The sequence below is a fragment of the Neomonachus schauinslandi genome, chromosome 5 (assembly GCF_002201575.2).
Source record: "Neomonachus schauinslandi chromosome 5, ASM220157v2, whole genome shotgun sequence".
NCBI classification, from domain to species: domain Eukaryota; kingdom Metazoa; phylum Chordata; class Mammalia; order Carnivora; family Phocidae; genus Neomonachus; species Neomonachus schauinslandi.
The window spans coordinates 108,567,875-108,585,652 of NC_058407.1; the positions used below are offsets into that span (position 1 = coordinate 108,567,875).

Sequence of the window (17,778 nt, forward strand, 5' to 3'; positions counted from 1 at the left end):
GGGAGACGAACCATGAGAGACGATGGACTCTGAAGAACAAACTGAGGGTTCTAGAAGGGAGGAGCGTAGGAGGATGGGATGGCCTGGTGATGGGTATTAGAGAGGGCACGTTCTGCATGGAGCACTGGGTGTTGTGCACAAACGGTGAATCATGGAGCACTACATCAAAAACTAATGATGTAATGTATGGTGATTAACATAACAATAATTTTTTTAAAATCTTTTTTATTTTTCATTTTTAGAGTCATATTCTATCCCTTCATAGTAGTTAACCTTATTTTTGGTATATATATATATATATGTTGTTCTCTCTTTAAAATTTTGGGATACAGTTTCTTCTAACAGACCAAAATATACCCTAAATTTCTAGTGTATGGCTTTGTTCTAGTCTCCTGCCTGATCACATTCTGTCCCTTTTTTTTTCTTAAATTCTCTTCTTTCCTTTTTCAACCAACTTCTTATCAATTCCTTTTATAAAATCTTTTATAATTTTCAACTTTACAGTCATATTCCATCCCTTCAAAGTATTAACCCTTAGTTTTGTTTTTCTTTAAAATTTTGAGAGGCACTTTCTTCTAACAGACCAAAATACACCCAAAACCTAGTGTGTGGCACTGATCTATTCACCAGCCTGATCATATTTGAACATATTCTGGGTTTTTTTGTGTTTGTTTGTTTTTATCTTTTTCTTTTTTCTTTCTTTCCCTTTCTTTTCCCCAGTTTCAGGTCTCTTCTGATTTGTTTAGAGTATATTTTTCTGGGGACGTTGTTACCCTGTTAGCATTTTGTTCTCTCATTCATCTATTCTCCTCTGGACAAAATGACAAGATGGAAAAAATCACCTCAAAAAAAAGAACAAGAGGCAGTACTGACTGCCAGGGACCTAATCAATATGGACATTAGTAAGATGTCGGAACTAGAGTTCAGAATGATCATTTTAAAGATACTAGCTGGGCTTGAAAAAAGCATGGAAGATATTAGAGAAACCCTTTTTGGGGAAGTAAAAGAACTAAAATCTAACCAAGCCGAAATCAAAAAGGCTATTAATGAGATGCAATCAAAAATGGAGGCTCTAACTGCTAGGATAAATGAGGCAGAGAAGAGAGAATTAGTGATATAGAAGACCATATGGTGGAAAATAAAGAAGCTGAGAAAAAGAGAGATAAACAACTACTGGATCACGAGGGCAGAATTTGAGAGTTAAGTGATACCATAAGGCGAAACAACATTAGAATAATTGGGATCCCAGAAGAAGAAGAAAGAGAGAGAGGGGCAGAAGGTATATTGGGGCAAATTACAGCAGAGAACTTCCCTAACTTGGGGAAGGAAACAGGCATCAAAATCCAGGAGGCACAGAGAAACCCCCTCAAAATCAATAAAAATAGGTCAACACCCCAAAATCTAATAGTAAAACTTACGAGTCTCAAAGACAAAGGGAAAATCCTGAAAGCAGCTCAGGAGAAGAGATCTGCAACCTAAAATGTTAGAAACGTTAGATTGGCAACAGACCTATCCACAGAGACCTGGCAGGCCAGAAAGGACCAGCATGATATATTCAGAGCACTAAATGAGAAAAATATGCAGCCAAGAATACTCTATCCAGCTAGACTGTCATTGAAAATTGAAGGAGAGATAAAAAGCTTCCAGGACAAACAAAAACTAAAGGAATTTGCAAACACAAAACCAGCCCTACAAGAAATATTGAAAGGGGTCCTCTAAGCAAAGAGACAGCCTAAAAGTAACATAGACCAGAAAGGAACACAGACGATATACAGTAACAATCACCTTACAGGCAATACAATGGCACTAAATTCATATCTTTCAATAGTTACCCTGAATGTAAATGGGCTAAATGCCCCAATCAAAAGATACAGGGTATCAGATTGGATAAAAAAAAACAAGACCCATTGATATGCTGTCTGCAAGAGACTCATTTTAGACCCAAAGACACCCCCAGATTGAAAGTGAGGGGGCGGAAAACAATTTACCATGCTAATGGACACCAAAAGAAAGCTGGGGTCGCAATTCTTGTATCAGACTAATTAGATTTTAAACCAAAGACTATAATAAGAGATGAGGAGGGACACTATATCATACTTAAAGGGTCTATCCAACAAAAAGATCTAACAATTGTAAATATCTAAATGGGAGCAGCCACTTATATAAGCCAATTAATAACAAAAGCAAAGAAACACATCGGCAACAATACAATAATAGTGGGGGACTTTAACACCCCCCTCACTGAAATGGACAGATCATCTAAGCAAAAGATCAACAAGGAAATAAAGACTTTAAATGACACACTGGACCAAATGGACTTCAGAGATATTTTCAGAACATTCCATCCCAAGGAAACAGAATACACATTCTTCTCTAGTGCCCATGGGACATTCTCCAGAATAGATCACATCCTAGGTCACAAATCAGGTCTCAAACAGTACCAAAAGATTGGGATCATTCCGTGCATATTTTCAGACCACAGTGCTTTTAAAATGGAACTCAATCACAAGAGGAAAGTCAGAAAGAACTCAAATACATGGAGGCTAAAGAGCATCCTACTAAAGAATGAATGGGTCAACCAGGAAATTAAAGAAGAATTACAAAAAATTCATGGAAACCAATGAAAATGAAAAAACAACTGTTCAAAAGCTTTGGGATGCAGCAAAGGCAGTCCTAAGAGGAAACTATATAGCAATACAAGCCTTTCTCAAGAAACAAGAAAGGTCTCAAATAAATAACCTAACCCTACACCTAAAGGAGCTGGAGAAAGAACAGCAAATAAAGCCTAAACGCAGCAGGAGAAGAGAAATAATAAAGATCAGAGCAGAAATCAATGAAATAGAAACCAGAAGAACAGTAAAACAGACCAACGAAACTAGGAGCTTGTTCTTTGAAAGAATTAACAAGATCAACAAAGCCCTGGCCAGACTTATCAAAAAGAAAAGAGAAATGACCCAAATCAACAAAATGATGAATGAAAGAGGAGAGATCACAACCAACACTAAAGAAATACAAACAATTATAAGAATATATTATGAGCAACTACATGCCAGCAAATTAGATAACCTGGAAGAAACGGATGCATTCCTAGAGATGTATCAACTACCAAAACTGAACCAGGAAGAAATAGAAAACCTGAACAGACCTATAACCACTAAGGAAATTGAAGCAGTCATCAAAAATCTACCAACAAACAAAAGCCCAGGGCCAGATGGCTTCCCAGGGGAATTCTACCAAACATTTAAGGAAGAATTAATACCTATTCTTCTGAAACTCTTCCAAAAAATAGAAATGGAAGGAAAACTTCCAAACTCGTTTTATGAGGCCACCATTACCTTGATCCCAAAACTAGACAAAGACCCCATCAAAAAGGAGAATTACAGACCAATATCCTTGATGAACATGGATGCAAAAATTCTCACCAAAATACTAGCCAATAGGATCCAACAGTACATTAAAAGGATTATTCACTACGACCAAGTGGGATTTATCCCTGCGCTGCAAGGTTGGTTCAACATCCGCAAATCAATCAGTGTGATACAATACATTAATAAAAGAAAGAACAAGAACCATATGATCCTCTCAATAGATGCAGAAAACGCATTTGACAAAGTACAGCATCCTTTCTTGATCAAAACTCTTCAGAGTATAGGGATAGGGGGTACATACCTCAATATCATAAAAGCCATCTATGAAAAACCCACAGCGAATATCATTCTCAATGGGGAAAAACTGAGAGCTTTCCCCCTAAGGTCAGGAACACAGCAGGGATGTCCACTATCACCACTGCTATTCAACATAGTACTAGAAGTCCTAGCCACAGCAATCAGACAACAAAAAGAAATAAAGGGCAACCAAATAGGCAAGAAGAAGTCAAACTCTCACTGTTTGCAGATGACATGATACTTTATGTGGAAAACCCAAAAGACTCCACCCCAAAACTGCTAGAACTCATACAGGAATTCAGCAAAGTGGCAGGATATAAAATCAATGCACACAAATCTGTGGCATTCCTATATACCAACAATAAGACAGAAGAAAGAGAAATTAAGGAGTCGATCCCATTTACAATTGCACCCAAAACCATAAGATACCTAGGAATAAATCAAACCGAAGAGGCAAAGGATCTGTACTCAGAAAACTATAAAATACTCATGAAAGAAATTGAGGAAGACACAAAGAAATGGAAAAACGTTCCATGCTCATGGATTGGAAGAACAAATATTGTGAAGATGTCAATGCTACCTAGAGCAATCTACACATTCAATGCAATCCCTATCACAATACCATCAACTTTTACCATGAGAGACTATGGACTCTGAAAAACAAACTGAGGGTTCTAGAGGGGAGGGAGGTGGGAGGATGGGTTAGCCTGGTGATGGCTATTAAAGAGGGCTCGTTCTGCATGGAGCACTCTGTGTTATACACAAACAATGAATCATGGAACACTACATCAAAAACTAATGATGTAATGTATGGTGATTAACATAACATAATAAAAAATTAGATTAAATAAATAAATAAATAAATAAATAAATAAAATAATACCATCAACTTTTTTCAAGGAAATGGAGCAAATAATCCTAAAATTTGTATGGAACCAGGAAAGACCCTGAATAGCCAGAGGAATGTTGAAAAAGAAAAGAAAAGCTGGCGGCATCACAATTCTGGACTTCAAGCTCAATGACAAAGCTCTCAACATCAAGACAGTATGGTACTGGCACCAAAATAGACATATAGATCAATGGAACAGAATAGAGAGCCCAGAAATAGGCCCTCAACTCTATGGTCAACTAATCTTCGACAAAGCAGGGAAGAATGTCCAATGGAAAAAAGACAGTCTCTTCAACAAATGGTGTTGGGAAAATTGGACAGCCACAAGCAGAAGAATGAAACTGGACCATTTCCTTACACCACACACAAAAATAGAGTCAAAATGGTTGAAAGACCTAAATGTGAGACAGGAGTCCATCAAAATCCTAAAGGAGAACACAGACAGCAACCTCTTCAACCTCAGCCACAGCAACTTCTTCCTAGAAACATCGCCAAAGGCAAGGGAAGCAAGGGCAAAAATGAACTATTGGGACTTATCAAGATAAAAAGCTTTTGCACAGCAAAGGAAACAGTCAATAAAACCAAGGGACAACCGACAGAATGGGAGAAGATATTTGCAAATGACATATCAGATAAAGGGCTAGTATCCAAAATCTATAAAGAACTTCTTAAACTCAACACCCAAAGAACAAATGATCCAATCAAGAATTGGGCAGAAGACATGAACAGATATTTTTCCAAAAAAGACATCCAAATGGCCAACAGACACATGAAAAAGTGCTCAACATCGCTCGGCATCAGGGAAATCCAAATCAAAACCTCAATGAGATACCACTTCATACCAGTTAGAATGGCTAAAATTAACAAGTCTGGAAATGACAGATGTTGGTGGGGATGCGGAGAAAGAGGCACCCTCCTACACTGTTGGTGGGAATGCAAGGTGGTGCAGCCATTCTGGCAAACAGTATGGAGGTTCCTCAAAAAGTTGAAAATAGAGCTACCATATGATCCAGCAATTGCACTACTGGGTATTTAGCCCAAAGATACAAATGTAGGGATCCGAAGGGGTATGTACACCCCAATGTTTATAGCAGCAATGTCCACAAAAGCCAAACTATGGAAAGAGCCAAGATGTCCATCAACAGATGAATGGATAAAGAAGATATGGTATATATATACCATGGAATATTATGCAGCCATCAAAAGGAATGAAATCTTGCCATTTCAACGATGTGGATGGAACTGGAGGGTATTATGCTGAGCGAAATAAGTCAATCAGAGAAAGACATGTATCATATGACCTCACTGATATGAGGAATTCTTAATCTCAGGAAACAAACTGAGGCTTGCTGGAGTGGTGGGGGGTAGGAGGGATGGGGTGGCTGGGTGACAGACATTGGGGAGGATATGTGCTATGGTGAGCGCTGTGAATTGTGTAAGACTGATGAATCACAGACCTGTACCTCTGAAACAAATAATACATCATATTTAAAAGAAGAAGAAGAAGAAGATAGCAGGAAGGGAAAAATGAAGGGGGGGAAATCGGAGAGGGAGACGCACCATGAGAGACTATGGACTTTGAGAAACGAACTGAGGGTTCTAGAGGGGAGGGGGTGGGGGTATGTGTTATCCTGGTGATGGGTATTAAGGAGGACACATACTGCATGGAGCACTGGGTGTTATATGCAAACAATGAATCACGGAACACTACATGAAAAACTAATGATGTATGGTGATTAACATAACATAAAAAAAAGATATAACACACAATGACTAATCATAAGAAAGATAAAGGAGACATCAGAACACAGAACTGTATCAAAAATAAAAAAATAATTTTGGACTTCCAGTTCTGGCAATGATGGACGAGGCCCATTCCTCTAATCCTCCCTCCTGCAATTAAAATACCATAGACAACACAACAAACCAATACAGGAAAATTGAAACATAGAAAGAGAAAGGCAGAGTTCTCAAAACTTGAGGAATACATGAATTCCTTAGGTTTTCTTTTTACCTACATATAAAATGTAGGGAGCACTGGAACCTGGAACTTCCAATAAGCACAGACTTAAAAAAAAAAAAAATGCCTTAAGAAAAGCCAAAGAGGGCACCTGGGTGGCTCAGTCAGTTAAGCATCTACCTTCAGCTCAGGTCATGATCCCAGAGTCCTGGGATTGAGCCCCACAGGGGCTCCCTACTCAGCAGGGAGTCTGCTTCTCCCTCTCCCTCTGCCCTACTCATGCTCTCTCTCACTCAAATAAATAAATAAAATCTTAAAAAAAAAAAGAAAGAAAGAAGAAAGGAAAGTCAAAGGACTGTGAAAAGGCATCTCTAGCATAATCCAAAAACTTTCTGACAATACCTATCCTACCTGAGCCAAACACCAAGAAAAAAAGTGCACCTCTACCCATGTGTCAGTAGGGCTGAAAAATAATATGGCAGTGAAAACTGGCCCTCCAATTCCCCCACCAGAGTGGTGCTGGTGAAACTAAGCAGGGAACTGAACTTCCATTCCTGTCTGGAAGTAGTAGTCACAATGAGTCAAAGATATCTGTTCTCATCACTATTATTAAATATAATGCTGGAAGCCAGAGCCAGCACAAGAGAAAGAAATAAAAAGCATTCAGACTGGACAGGAAGAAGTAAAATTGTCTCTATCTGAGAATGATATAATTGTCTATGTAGAAAATTCCAAGAAATCTATAGAAAATCTAGAATGAAAAAGTACATTGAATAAGATTGCAAGATATCAGATAAACATATAAAAATCAATCATATTTCTATATACTAGTAACAAATGTGTGGAAACTAAAATTAAAAACAATGCTATTAAAAATCATTCTAAAACACATGAAATATAAATGCATAAATCTAACAAACCATGTATAGGATCTGTATGATGAAAATTATAATTTGGTGATAAAAGAATCAAACAAGATCTAAATAAATGGAGAGACATACCATGTTCACGAATTGAAAGACTCAGCATAGCTATTTTATTACATGGAGCCAAACTCAATCCCTAACAAAAGTAATTAGAAAAATAATACTCTATAAGTATTAAAAGTACAGTTGAATATTATGAAATGTGTAAAGTAATTCAACTCCTCAATAGATTAAAGGAGAACCACATACTTAATCACCTTAACAGTTACATAACTTCACTATATACCAGACATTTGCTAACACTCAGTAACTTCTTGGTTTTGTTTTATTTTTTAGCAAAATAGAAATAGAAGAATACTTTCTTAACATGATAAGGAATATACAACTCAAACCAACAAGTAACCAAATGTTTAAAAATTAAATACAATAGGAATTAACAATAAAAGTAGGTTTAGAATATAGATATGTCTTAATTAAACTTTAAGCAGAGGATAGAAAAATAAGTACTCTACTTTCAAGTTCCCTAACTGGGTCATTTTCATGGATGGGGAATTCATTCTGAGAATATAAATGGAATCCAAAAGAAAATCTTAACCCTTTTCAGTGTTAATGTCTCTACAGTAGGGTTACATATACTTACCGATAAAGTTAATTCCTCAGGTTCAGGCTTCACAACTGATTTTTCTCCATTTTGAATGCCAAATCCATAGGTTTCTTCCAAAGTAGAAACAATCTGTGAGTGAATCAAAGAAAATTAAGTATTTTTATAGTTTAAAATTATTATATTAAATGTAAAAAGACATTTAATCAAACATGTCAGGACCTTCTTAGCAGTGAGACTTAATTCTGCCAGTGCCACAAACTTAAATTTTCCATCTCACACCCCATCTCATATCACCATAAAGAAATGATGAGAAACAGTCCTTGACTCTACTCCCTAGCAATGGAGAAAGTCCCTATGACTCTTATTTCTGTGTTGACAGGCATGTAAAAGACTATGAATAGTTGAAGCACCAACTCCACTTATTACCAAAGTATTCCTCAAAATATGACTGACTCAACTTTCTTCTTTGAAGAGAAGTGGGCAAAACAGAAATGGAAACCAAAGAGCCATAAAGGAAATTCTCTGAGCTAACGCCTCAAACTTTGAGGAAATTTGTATTTTGGAAATTTGACAAACTATGTTCTTTTTATATTTGTACTACTCCTCATTGTTCTCATTTGGTATTTGGTACAACCACAATTCAATCCTGGATCATTGTGCAAAGAGAAACTCAGAGAAAAAGGAAATTTTTTTTGCCTCAACACTAAGAGCGAAAGTTTCTAAAGTGCTGAGAAGAGTTAACATAGCAGGAATAAGACTTAGAAAGGCCTATCGTTAGAAAGATCTGCTTTCAAGGCTGGCGTTGGACTGGTGCCTCAGTACTTGGATTTTAGGTGTGTTCCCATCATTCACTGATAACGGTGGCTCATTGTCCCTAAACTGTCTGCACAATGTGGTTTATGCTAAACATCTGCTTTCCTTCAGGAGTCTGGAATTTTGGTACATGCTAGGCAAAGTATCCAATAAAACTCTGGGCACTGAGTCTCTAATGAGCTTCTCCAACAGACATTTCACGTGTTGTCATAATGTGTTGTTGGAGGAATTAAGCACATCCTGTGTGACTTTAAAGGAAGAGGAATCTTGGACCTAGTTTCCTCCAGTCTTCACCCCATAAGCCTTTTCCTTTTGCTGATTTTGCTTTGTACCCTTTCACCGTAATAAATCTTAGCCATCAACAGGACTATATTTTGAGTCTAGTGCACCTTCCTAACAAATCACTAAGCCTGGCGCTGGTCATGGGGACCCCAAACACAAGGACCAACAAGTGTCTTACCATCTTCAGATGTTTGGTAATTTTCCTGATCAATTCATCTTCTGCTATTAACTCCTTTGTCTTACTTGATGGAATGGGCAAAGCATACCTTATGATGGATTCCCCTGTTGGTGGAGATCCTAAGACCATTGGTTCAAGTTTATCACATACTAATTTTGTACTATGTTTTTCCTTTGGTTTAGGTGACAATGGTAAATTCAACAGTCCTTTTTTGTAAGTGAATTCTGGAACATTTGCCAATTTATGACTAGAGGCTAACAGATGTTTTGCTGGCTTCATTTTGTTATTTTACTTTGCTTCCAAATTATAGATGAAAAAATTGTATTCCTCCCTGTGAATAAAACATTAAGATTTCAGATTAAACATTATGGCAGGATTATCAATCACCATGAAGATGGTGAGTCCCAAAATCAGCTCTACAGAAATTACAAAATGGAGAGAATAACGTTCCTAACAATAAATACCAACAAAAAATTAAAAAAATAAGCAAACAAAAAATACTGTGAGAAATCCCTACAAGTGGCTGAAGGCTGATTTATGTATGGGCATTTAGGATGGGGGCTGAAGAGACAGACAGTGGCAGGAATGAGAGAATTTCTTTAGGAAACTTTAAAATTTTATTCTTACCTTTCCCCCATTTTTTTAAGGTAATATACGCCCTTTACCATTATTTCTATAGGAATAATAGCCTAGGCCCAGTAATATCAAGGCAACACCAAAGTTGGACTGGGAGATAAAAAGTACAGACTGGACAGGTCTTCGGCTTTCACTCTTCTACTCCTCTCTCTCTCTCCAAAGCCAATTAAAACTCAGGACAATGCCTTTTCCCAAAGAGTTCTATTATTTTTTTTTAAATATTTTATTTATTTATTTGACAGAGAGATAGAGAGCACAAGTAGGCAGAGAAGCAGGCAGAGGGAGAGGGAGAAGCAGACTCCCCACTGAGCAGGGAGCCCAACGTGGGGCTCGGTCCCAGGACCCCGGGATCATGACCCAAGCCGAAGGCAGCCACTTAACCAACTGAGCCACCCAGGCACCCCTCCCAAAGAGTTTTAAACTATATGCTTGACCATGGGAGTTGTCTCATAGACTGACAAAATTAATATAGAATAGCATTGGTTCTCTGTTGTCTGAACTTAGATGTCTCATTGTTGTAGGCTGAACTGTGTCCCTGAAAAAAATATGTTCAAGTTCTAACCCCTGGCACCTGTGAATATGACCATATTTGAAAATACAGTCTTTGTGGAAGTAACCAAGTTAAGATGAGGTCATACTAGATTACAATGGGCCCTAAATCCAATGGCTAGTGTCATTATAAGAAAGCCATATAAGGGGGCACCTGGGTGGCTCAGTTGGTTAAGCGACTGCCTTCGGCTCAGGTAATGATCCTGGAGTCCCTGGATCGAGTCCCGCATCGGGCTCCCTGCTCGGCAGGGAGTCTGCTTTGCCCTCTGACCCTACTCTCATGTGTTCTCTCTCATTCTCTCTCTCTCAAATAAATAAATAAAATCTTTAAAAAAAAAACAAAAAAAGCCATATAAGGGCACCTGGGTGGTGCAGTTGGTTAAGCATCCGACTCGGTTTTGGCTCAGGTCCTGATCTCAGGGTCATGAGATCGAGCCCCATATCAGGCTTTGCGCTCAGCGTGGAGTCTGCTGGGGACTCTCTCCCTCTCCCTCTGACCCTCCCCCTCTAGCACCACTCTCTCTCTCTAAAATAAATTATTTTTTTTAAAAAAAGAAATCATGGAAAGACACCATAGAAAAACAGGGGTAAAGGTCATGTAATGACAGAGGCAGAGACTAGAGCAATGCAACTACAAGCTAAGGAATGTTAAAGATTGCCAGTATCCTTGCTAGGAAGAAGCAAGGGGAGTTCTTCCCTAGAACCTTTAGAAGGAGCGTAGCACTGCAAACACCTTGATTTTATTTTTTTTAAATGATTTTATTTATTTATTTGAGAGAGAGAGAGAATGAGAGACAGAGAGCATGAGAGGGAGGAGGGTCAGAGGGAGAAGCAGACTCCCTGCTGAGCAGGGAGCCCGATGCGGGACTCGATCCCGGGACTCCAGGATCATGACCTGAGCCGAAGGCAGTCGCCCAACCAACTGAGCCACCCAGGCGCCCAAACACCTTGATTTTAGATTCCTAGACTGCTGAACTATGAGAGAATAAATTATTATTGTTTTAAGCCACTTACTTTGTGGTATTTTGTAATGACAGTCCTGGGAAACAAATACACACATATAATTTCCCTAAACGATGGGAGGGACATAAACTGGGGCCTGGCTTTTGACCATTTTATGATAATAGATTACCAGACAAGAGTAGGTGACACTCCCAAGGGCATATGAGCTCACAGATGAAAATAACTTGACCCTGAAAAATACAAGTTTTGCAAAAGAAAAACAACAAACTGGAGGGGAAAAAAGTCCAAAGGTGCTTGGGTGGTTTAGTCAGAAGAGCATGTGGCTCTTGATCTCAGGGTTGTAAGTTCCAGCCCCATGCTGGGTGTAGAGATTACTTAAATAAATACATACATACATACATACAAACAAACTTAAAAAGAAACCAAAAATACACAAACACCCCCCCCCACACACACACACAGAATATTAGCAATAGGAAACAGGTACACAGGGTATTTTTTTTAAAGACTTGAGTAGAAATATTACAAATGAAAAATGTAATAAACAACATAACTGATCACAGACTAATACTGCTGAAGAATAAATTAGGAAAATGGAGGATCAGACTGAGGTGTTCTGCCAGAAAGCAGCAGAAAAGGATAAAAAAATAGAAATTAAAAATAAGAGATATGTAGAATTATATAAATGCCAAAAACCACACAATAGAAGATCCAGTGAGAAAGAAAATATGGACAGGAGAGAAATATTTGAAGAAATAATAAAGATAAATTTCTCAGATTTAAGAATAGTGGCACCATAGATCAAAAGTGTTCACAAAATGCCAAAAAGTAAACAGATAAACAACAAAACACAAACACAGAATGAAATGTAAGAACCTCAAAGAGAAAAATCTGAAAGATTTCAGAAAGAGTACATAACCTAAAAAGGAGGAAGAACTGAATTTCCACCAGGTTTTAATAACATCTCTCCTCAAAGGATTGATCTTGTCTAACTTGAAAGATCTTGTCTAAATTGAAAACTCTCTGGATGCAGAGTTTAGCTGAAGAATAAAAATGATGCAAAGATGAGCAGCATTTATCACACATTCTTGAACATGAATAAAGTGAAATGCATAATATATATCATCAGTAAGTATTAAGAGTTAATATCAGATTTTAAAGAATTTAAAAAATTAACAATCCTATGAAAAATGGGAATATATAGGCCTGCATTTGTTAACAACAACAAAAAAAACACGATTAAATTTTTAGAGTAGTACCTAGTGTAGAGAGGGTCATCTAATAAATTTTAAGAGCCTGATAATAGGTATTTTTTTTATTTAGCCGAAACCATGGCAAAAGTCAGTGGCATCCTGTTAGCACATTGCTGCAAAATACAAATATTAACACCAAATAATAAACTATTTAGGAAGTAAAATAAACCAAATAATAAATATTATAGGATACATTATGAATAAAATCAGTTTGAATAAGGTTTTTAAAAACTAATTATTTCTCACTTATTTTGGACACAATCCCTAATGTAAAACACAGAAGGCACATAACAATTATTGATATAATTGTGGATTTCCAAAATGCAAATATTTCTATATGTGAACATGTATTAGGATCTTAACCAATAGATGACACAGCTGGAGAAGAATCATACACATTTTTAAGAGCTTACCAAAAAAATAGTTAAAAAATATATAATATATATATACACATATATGTATGTATGTATATATAACTGGGATACAATGCCTCAAATACATATGAGAAAAACAAAGCAAAGAGAAAATACTCAAAAACTAAAATTCTATGACATTTTGCACAACTTGTCAAGACATTTTTTTAACTTGGTCATGAATGATAGAGCAAAAATATCTTACGACAACACTGAAAATTTTTATTTCATTCACAAACTATACAACAGCTTTATTGTTTTAGAAACACCACAGTTAATTAAAAACACGGTTGCCAAACATGATTTTTAAATCATAATCAAATAAGTATTGGGAAACATTATTTGATGCCATGTCACTAAAAATTTATTTTGAAGGAAGAATGCAATGCTCTTTTGGAACCTGTTCATAATAATAATAAATATATACATTATAGAACATAAGCCAAAGTCCCCTGTTGGGATATATTCCTTTTTTTATATTTTTCTCATATTAACTGCGGCATAATGTTTTAAGTAAAGTTAATATAGTAAGTGATACAGAAACTAAAATTCAATTTACAAAACTAAAAAGCATCAAAAGAATCTCAAAGAAATTATATTGCCAAAGGCATTCCATCAAAAGTGTCAGGTCTGAGAGAGAAGGACCAGCAAACAAGACTTAAGAATGAGTGACCAATGAGTCAGAAGGTAAAACCAAGAGGGGATACACTGAAAATACAGTGAGAAAAACTTATGCCTGAGTGATGATCTTTGTCAAATGCTGGTCAGGTAAGAGGAAGACTAAGAACCAATGGATTTAGCAACATGGAGGTAGGTCACTTGTGACCTAAAGTACAGCAACAATTTCAAGAGTGATGGAGGTGAATGCCTGATTGACCTAAGTTCAAAAGAGAATTGTCCAAGAGGAAGTGGAGACAGTGAATATGAATGTTAAGCACCTGAGAAATTGTGCTACCAAAGGGAGTAAAATTATGGGCAAGAGGAAGATTTTTTTTGATGAGAAAAGTAACATGTTTGTATACTGTCATAGGTTAAATTATGTCCTCTCCCCAAAAATATGTTCCAGTCCTAACCCCAGAACCTGTGAATGTGACCTTATTTGGGAATAAGGTCTTTGTAGATGTAATCAAGTTAAGATGAATTCAAACTGGACTAGGGCGGTCCCCACCCCGAGTGGTGTATTGGAAGAAAAAAATAGACTTAGATACACACAGGACAGAACACCACGCGAAGACAGAGACTGGCCCAATGACTCTACAAACTAAGGGACACCTACGATTGGCAGCAGCCTCCAGAAGCTAGGAAAGAAAAACATGGAACAAATTCTCCCTCAGAGCCTCCAGTAGGAACCAACACTGCCAACACTTTTCAGCCTTCAGCCTTCAGCCTCCAGAAGTCAAAGAGAATAAATTTCTGTTGTTTGTGGTACTTTTTTTAGGCAGCCCTAGGAAACTAATACATATGCTGATGGAAATGACCCAATAGAAAGCAAAATGTATTTACTGGTGTAGAAGGAAATTGATGGGATGATATCCTGGAGTAAACAAGGGGAAATGGGTTTTAAGGCACAACTGCGCCCGTGCACTTAAGGTAGGCACAGGTTACATTTATCTGTGGTAACGGGAAGGCTGGGATGCCGGCCACGTCAAGAAACCAATTAAGGAAAAGCCGGGACACTCACCAGGTGCTACAAAACCACCTCATCAATGAAGTCCACATGCACATACAAATAAAGGTTACGTGGAGTAAACGCTTGTATTTACAAGAAAATGTTTAAGGATTTTACATAGTCTCTTCATTTAACCCTCCCAATCGTGCTAGGACGTGTACGTTATATCACCACAGATTTGCTCAAGTTCATCAGTCACCTGCTACCACGGAGACAAACGTTTTCCGGTCCTCCTTCCAGGGGTCACTTCAAACCCTCTCATGATACAGTACACAATGAAATGGGGGTGGGGGGCACAGGATAGGAAAGCTCTGATTTGCCTTAGAGTTCTCATCCACAGAGGCACAACTGCCACTGAGAGAGGAAAAGCAAACTCTCACAATCCGATGAGGAAAGTACCGCGCACGCCTCCGCTCCGAGCAGCCCGTGTACCTGCCGAGGCTGTGGGAAGCCAGGCTCCTGGGTGGTTTTGCCTGGGCGAAGAGGACTCTAAGGTGAAAGAGTTGGAAATTCCGAGCCTCCCAGACTTCCTCCAAGGCGGGAGCCTGCAAACCCTGCAGACTCCAGCCCTGTTATTTTACAAACCGACATTTGGGCGGGAAGGCCGGGCCTCTGCGCCCTGAGGCGGCAGCAACGACCAGGACCCGGCGCACAGCCGCAGGGTAGGCGGTTGACGCCGCGTCACCGATGCCCCCCAGCCGCGCGCGCCCGCCGCCCCCCCGACCCCAGCCGCGCGCGCCCCCGCCGGCGAGACCCGCGCAGCGCGAGGAGCCAGAGCTTGAGCTGAGTCTTTTCGCCGAGTGGAAGGCGAGAGGAATTCCCGCAACGGTGGAACCCTAAAAGTAGTTAGGTTCAGACCGCGCCCTCTTTCTCGCTCCCCAGGTTTCCCTCCGGGACGCTGCACGAGTGAGATTCTTTTAGACATTTGGCCTAAAGAAATAAAACAGGGGCCTATTCGGTGCTTTGAGAACTTGGGCTTCACCTGCAAAACCTGGGCCTCCAGCCGCTCATCTGCCGCTATCTAAAGTTATTTTCAGTCCGAGGATTTGTAGAGTCCTTTACCAGACTCTAAGCTCCCACGGAATTGTGCTGCGGCTTCGCCGTTTTAAAAATAAAACGGACTAAAAAGTTGAATCGTGCCACATAAGCAGTGTCTTGCCATCAGTTTCTCTGCCCTGCTTTCATATGCAATTTAACAACGTAGAGCTTTTTTGATAGTTTGACTTAAAGTAATTCTTTTTTCTCTTAAAAAAAAATGAAGGTTATTGATTTAAAACACTCTCCAAATAAAGTTTTATTGCCCGAAGTAAAGTTTTTTATATTTAAAAATACTAACTTGATATAATTTAATTTTTTAATAATGGCTGTGTTTGGTTTACTCTACGAATATTCAAATAAATAGTCCAGAACAAAAGCTGAAACAAGAAGTGCAAAAATGGAAGAGGGATCAAGATCGAGGCATAGAAGGATCCTGAACTCACCTCTTCCCCCACAAACACAAGAAATCTACAGCTACATATGGAAAATTTCCCTCTGCAAGGGACTTTGAAAGCTAGCTGAACAGCACCTCCACAACATAGGAGAAAAGGGCCACATTGAGACAGGTAGAAGAGGTAGAGACAAGTCTTGCAAGAAACCCCACCCCAGGCTCAGCAGACCCACAATTAGGAGAGATCTCATAATATAGGGGTTGTCCCTGAGGAGGGAGGGATTTGTGCCCCACACCAGGCACCCCAACTCTTGGGGTCTCTACCAGAGAGACAAGCCCCCCAAAATGTCTGGCTGTGAAAACGAAAGTTTACTTCCAGGAGAACCACTATAAATATAGAACAGAAAATCCACTCTTAAAGGGCTTGTGCACAGACTCACTTGCCACCCTCAGACCCCAAGGCAAATGCAACAATTCAAAAGGCAAAGGAGACTCATTTGCTAATCTTAAAAATATTTCAATTTATGTTCAGTTGATACTGTGGTCATTGCAAGGATCTGGGACAATTTAAATTCTGACAAAAAGTGGAATTTCCGGGGCGCCTGGGTGGCTCAGTTGGTTAAGCGACTGCCTTCGGCTCAGGTCATGATCCTGGAGTCCCTGAATCGAGTCCCGCATCGGGCTCCCTGCTCAGCAAGGAACCTGCTTCTCCCTCTGACCCTCCCCCCTCTCATGTGCTCTCTCTCTTGTTCTCTCTGTCTCAAATTAAAAAAAAAAAAAAGTGGAATTTCCCCTTGACTCCCGCATTTTCTAATTTTCAGTTATATAGAAGGTATGTGACACATTTATTCATATACATGAATCCAATATGTTTATATGTAACAAACTTTCTATATATTGAGATATACATGTTTAAAAGACAGGAAACATTTATGCTTTATCCTTTCCTAGGTATCAGCACACAATAATAAATGCTTGTTAAGTGAATGTTGTAATTTTTTTCAAAAGTGCAAAAATGTGGGGCGCCTGGGCGGCTCAGTTGGTTGAGCGACAGCCTTCAGCTCAGGTCATGATCCTGGAGTCCCTGGATCGAGTCCCGCATTGCGCTCCCTGCTCAGCAGGGAGTCTGCTTCTCCCTCTGACCCTCCCCCCCCATGCTCTCTCTCTCTCTCTCATTCTCTCTCTCTCAATAAATAAAATCTTTTTTTTTAAAAAAGTGCAAAAATGTAAGAGATCCATGGAAAATGGTCTCCCAATAGATGAAAAAAGAGCTACCATGCTAACACTAGTCAAAAGAAAGCTGTAGTTTTTATATTAATTACTGAAAAACTAGATTTTTGAGTAAAGACTCTTACCAGGGATAAAGTGGGTTATTTCATAATGATAAGCCATTCATTAAGAAGATACAACAATCATAAACATTTATGGACCTAACAAGAGAGGAACAAAATACATAAAACAAAAACTGATAGGACTTCAAGGAGAAATAGACAAACCCACCATTAAAGTCAGAGATTTCATCATGTTGAGTAAGGAAAGGGTTAAGGTA

At 38.6% G+C, this 17,778-nt stretch overlaps 1 protein-coding gene across 1 annotated transcript in view; it reads right to left on the minus strand.

Annotated features, from left to right (window-relative positions):
• Nucleotides 1–10,161, minus strand: part of CCDC7 (coiled-coil domain containing 7) — a 178,987-nt gene extending 168,826 nt beyond the window's left edge. Inside the window, exons 1-2 of the mRNA XM_044915230.1 lie at nt 9,318–10,161; nt 8,081–8,173 (exon numbers count right to left, since the gene is read on the minus strand). Coding sequence (XP_044771165.1) covers nt 8,081–8,173; nt 9,318–9,596 — 372 coding nt within the window. The 5' untranslated portion in view covers nt 9,597–10,161. The remainder of the gene's footprint in view (nt 1–8,080; nt 8,174–9,317) is intronic.
• Between the last annotated feature and the right edge of the window lie 7,617 nt (nt 10,162–17,778).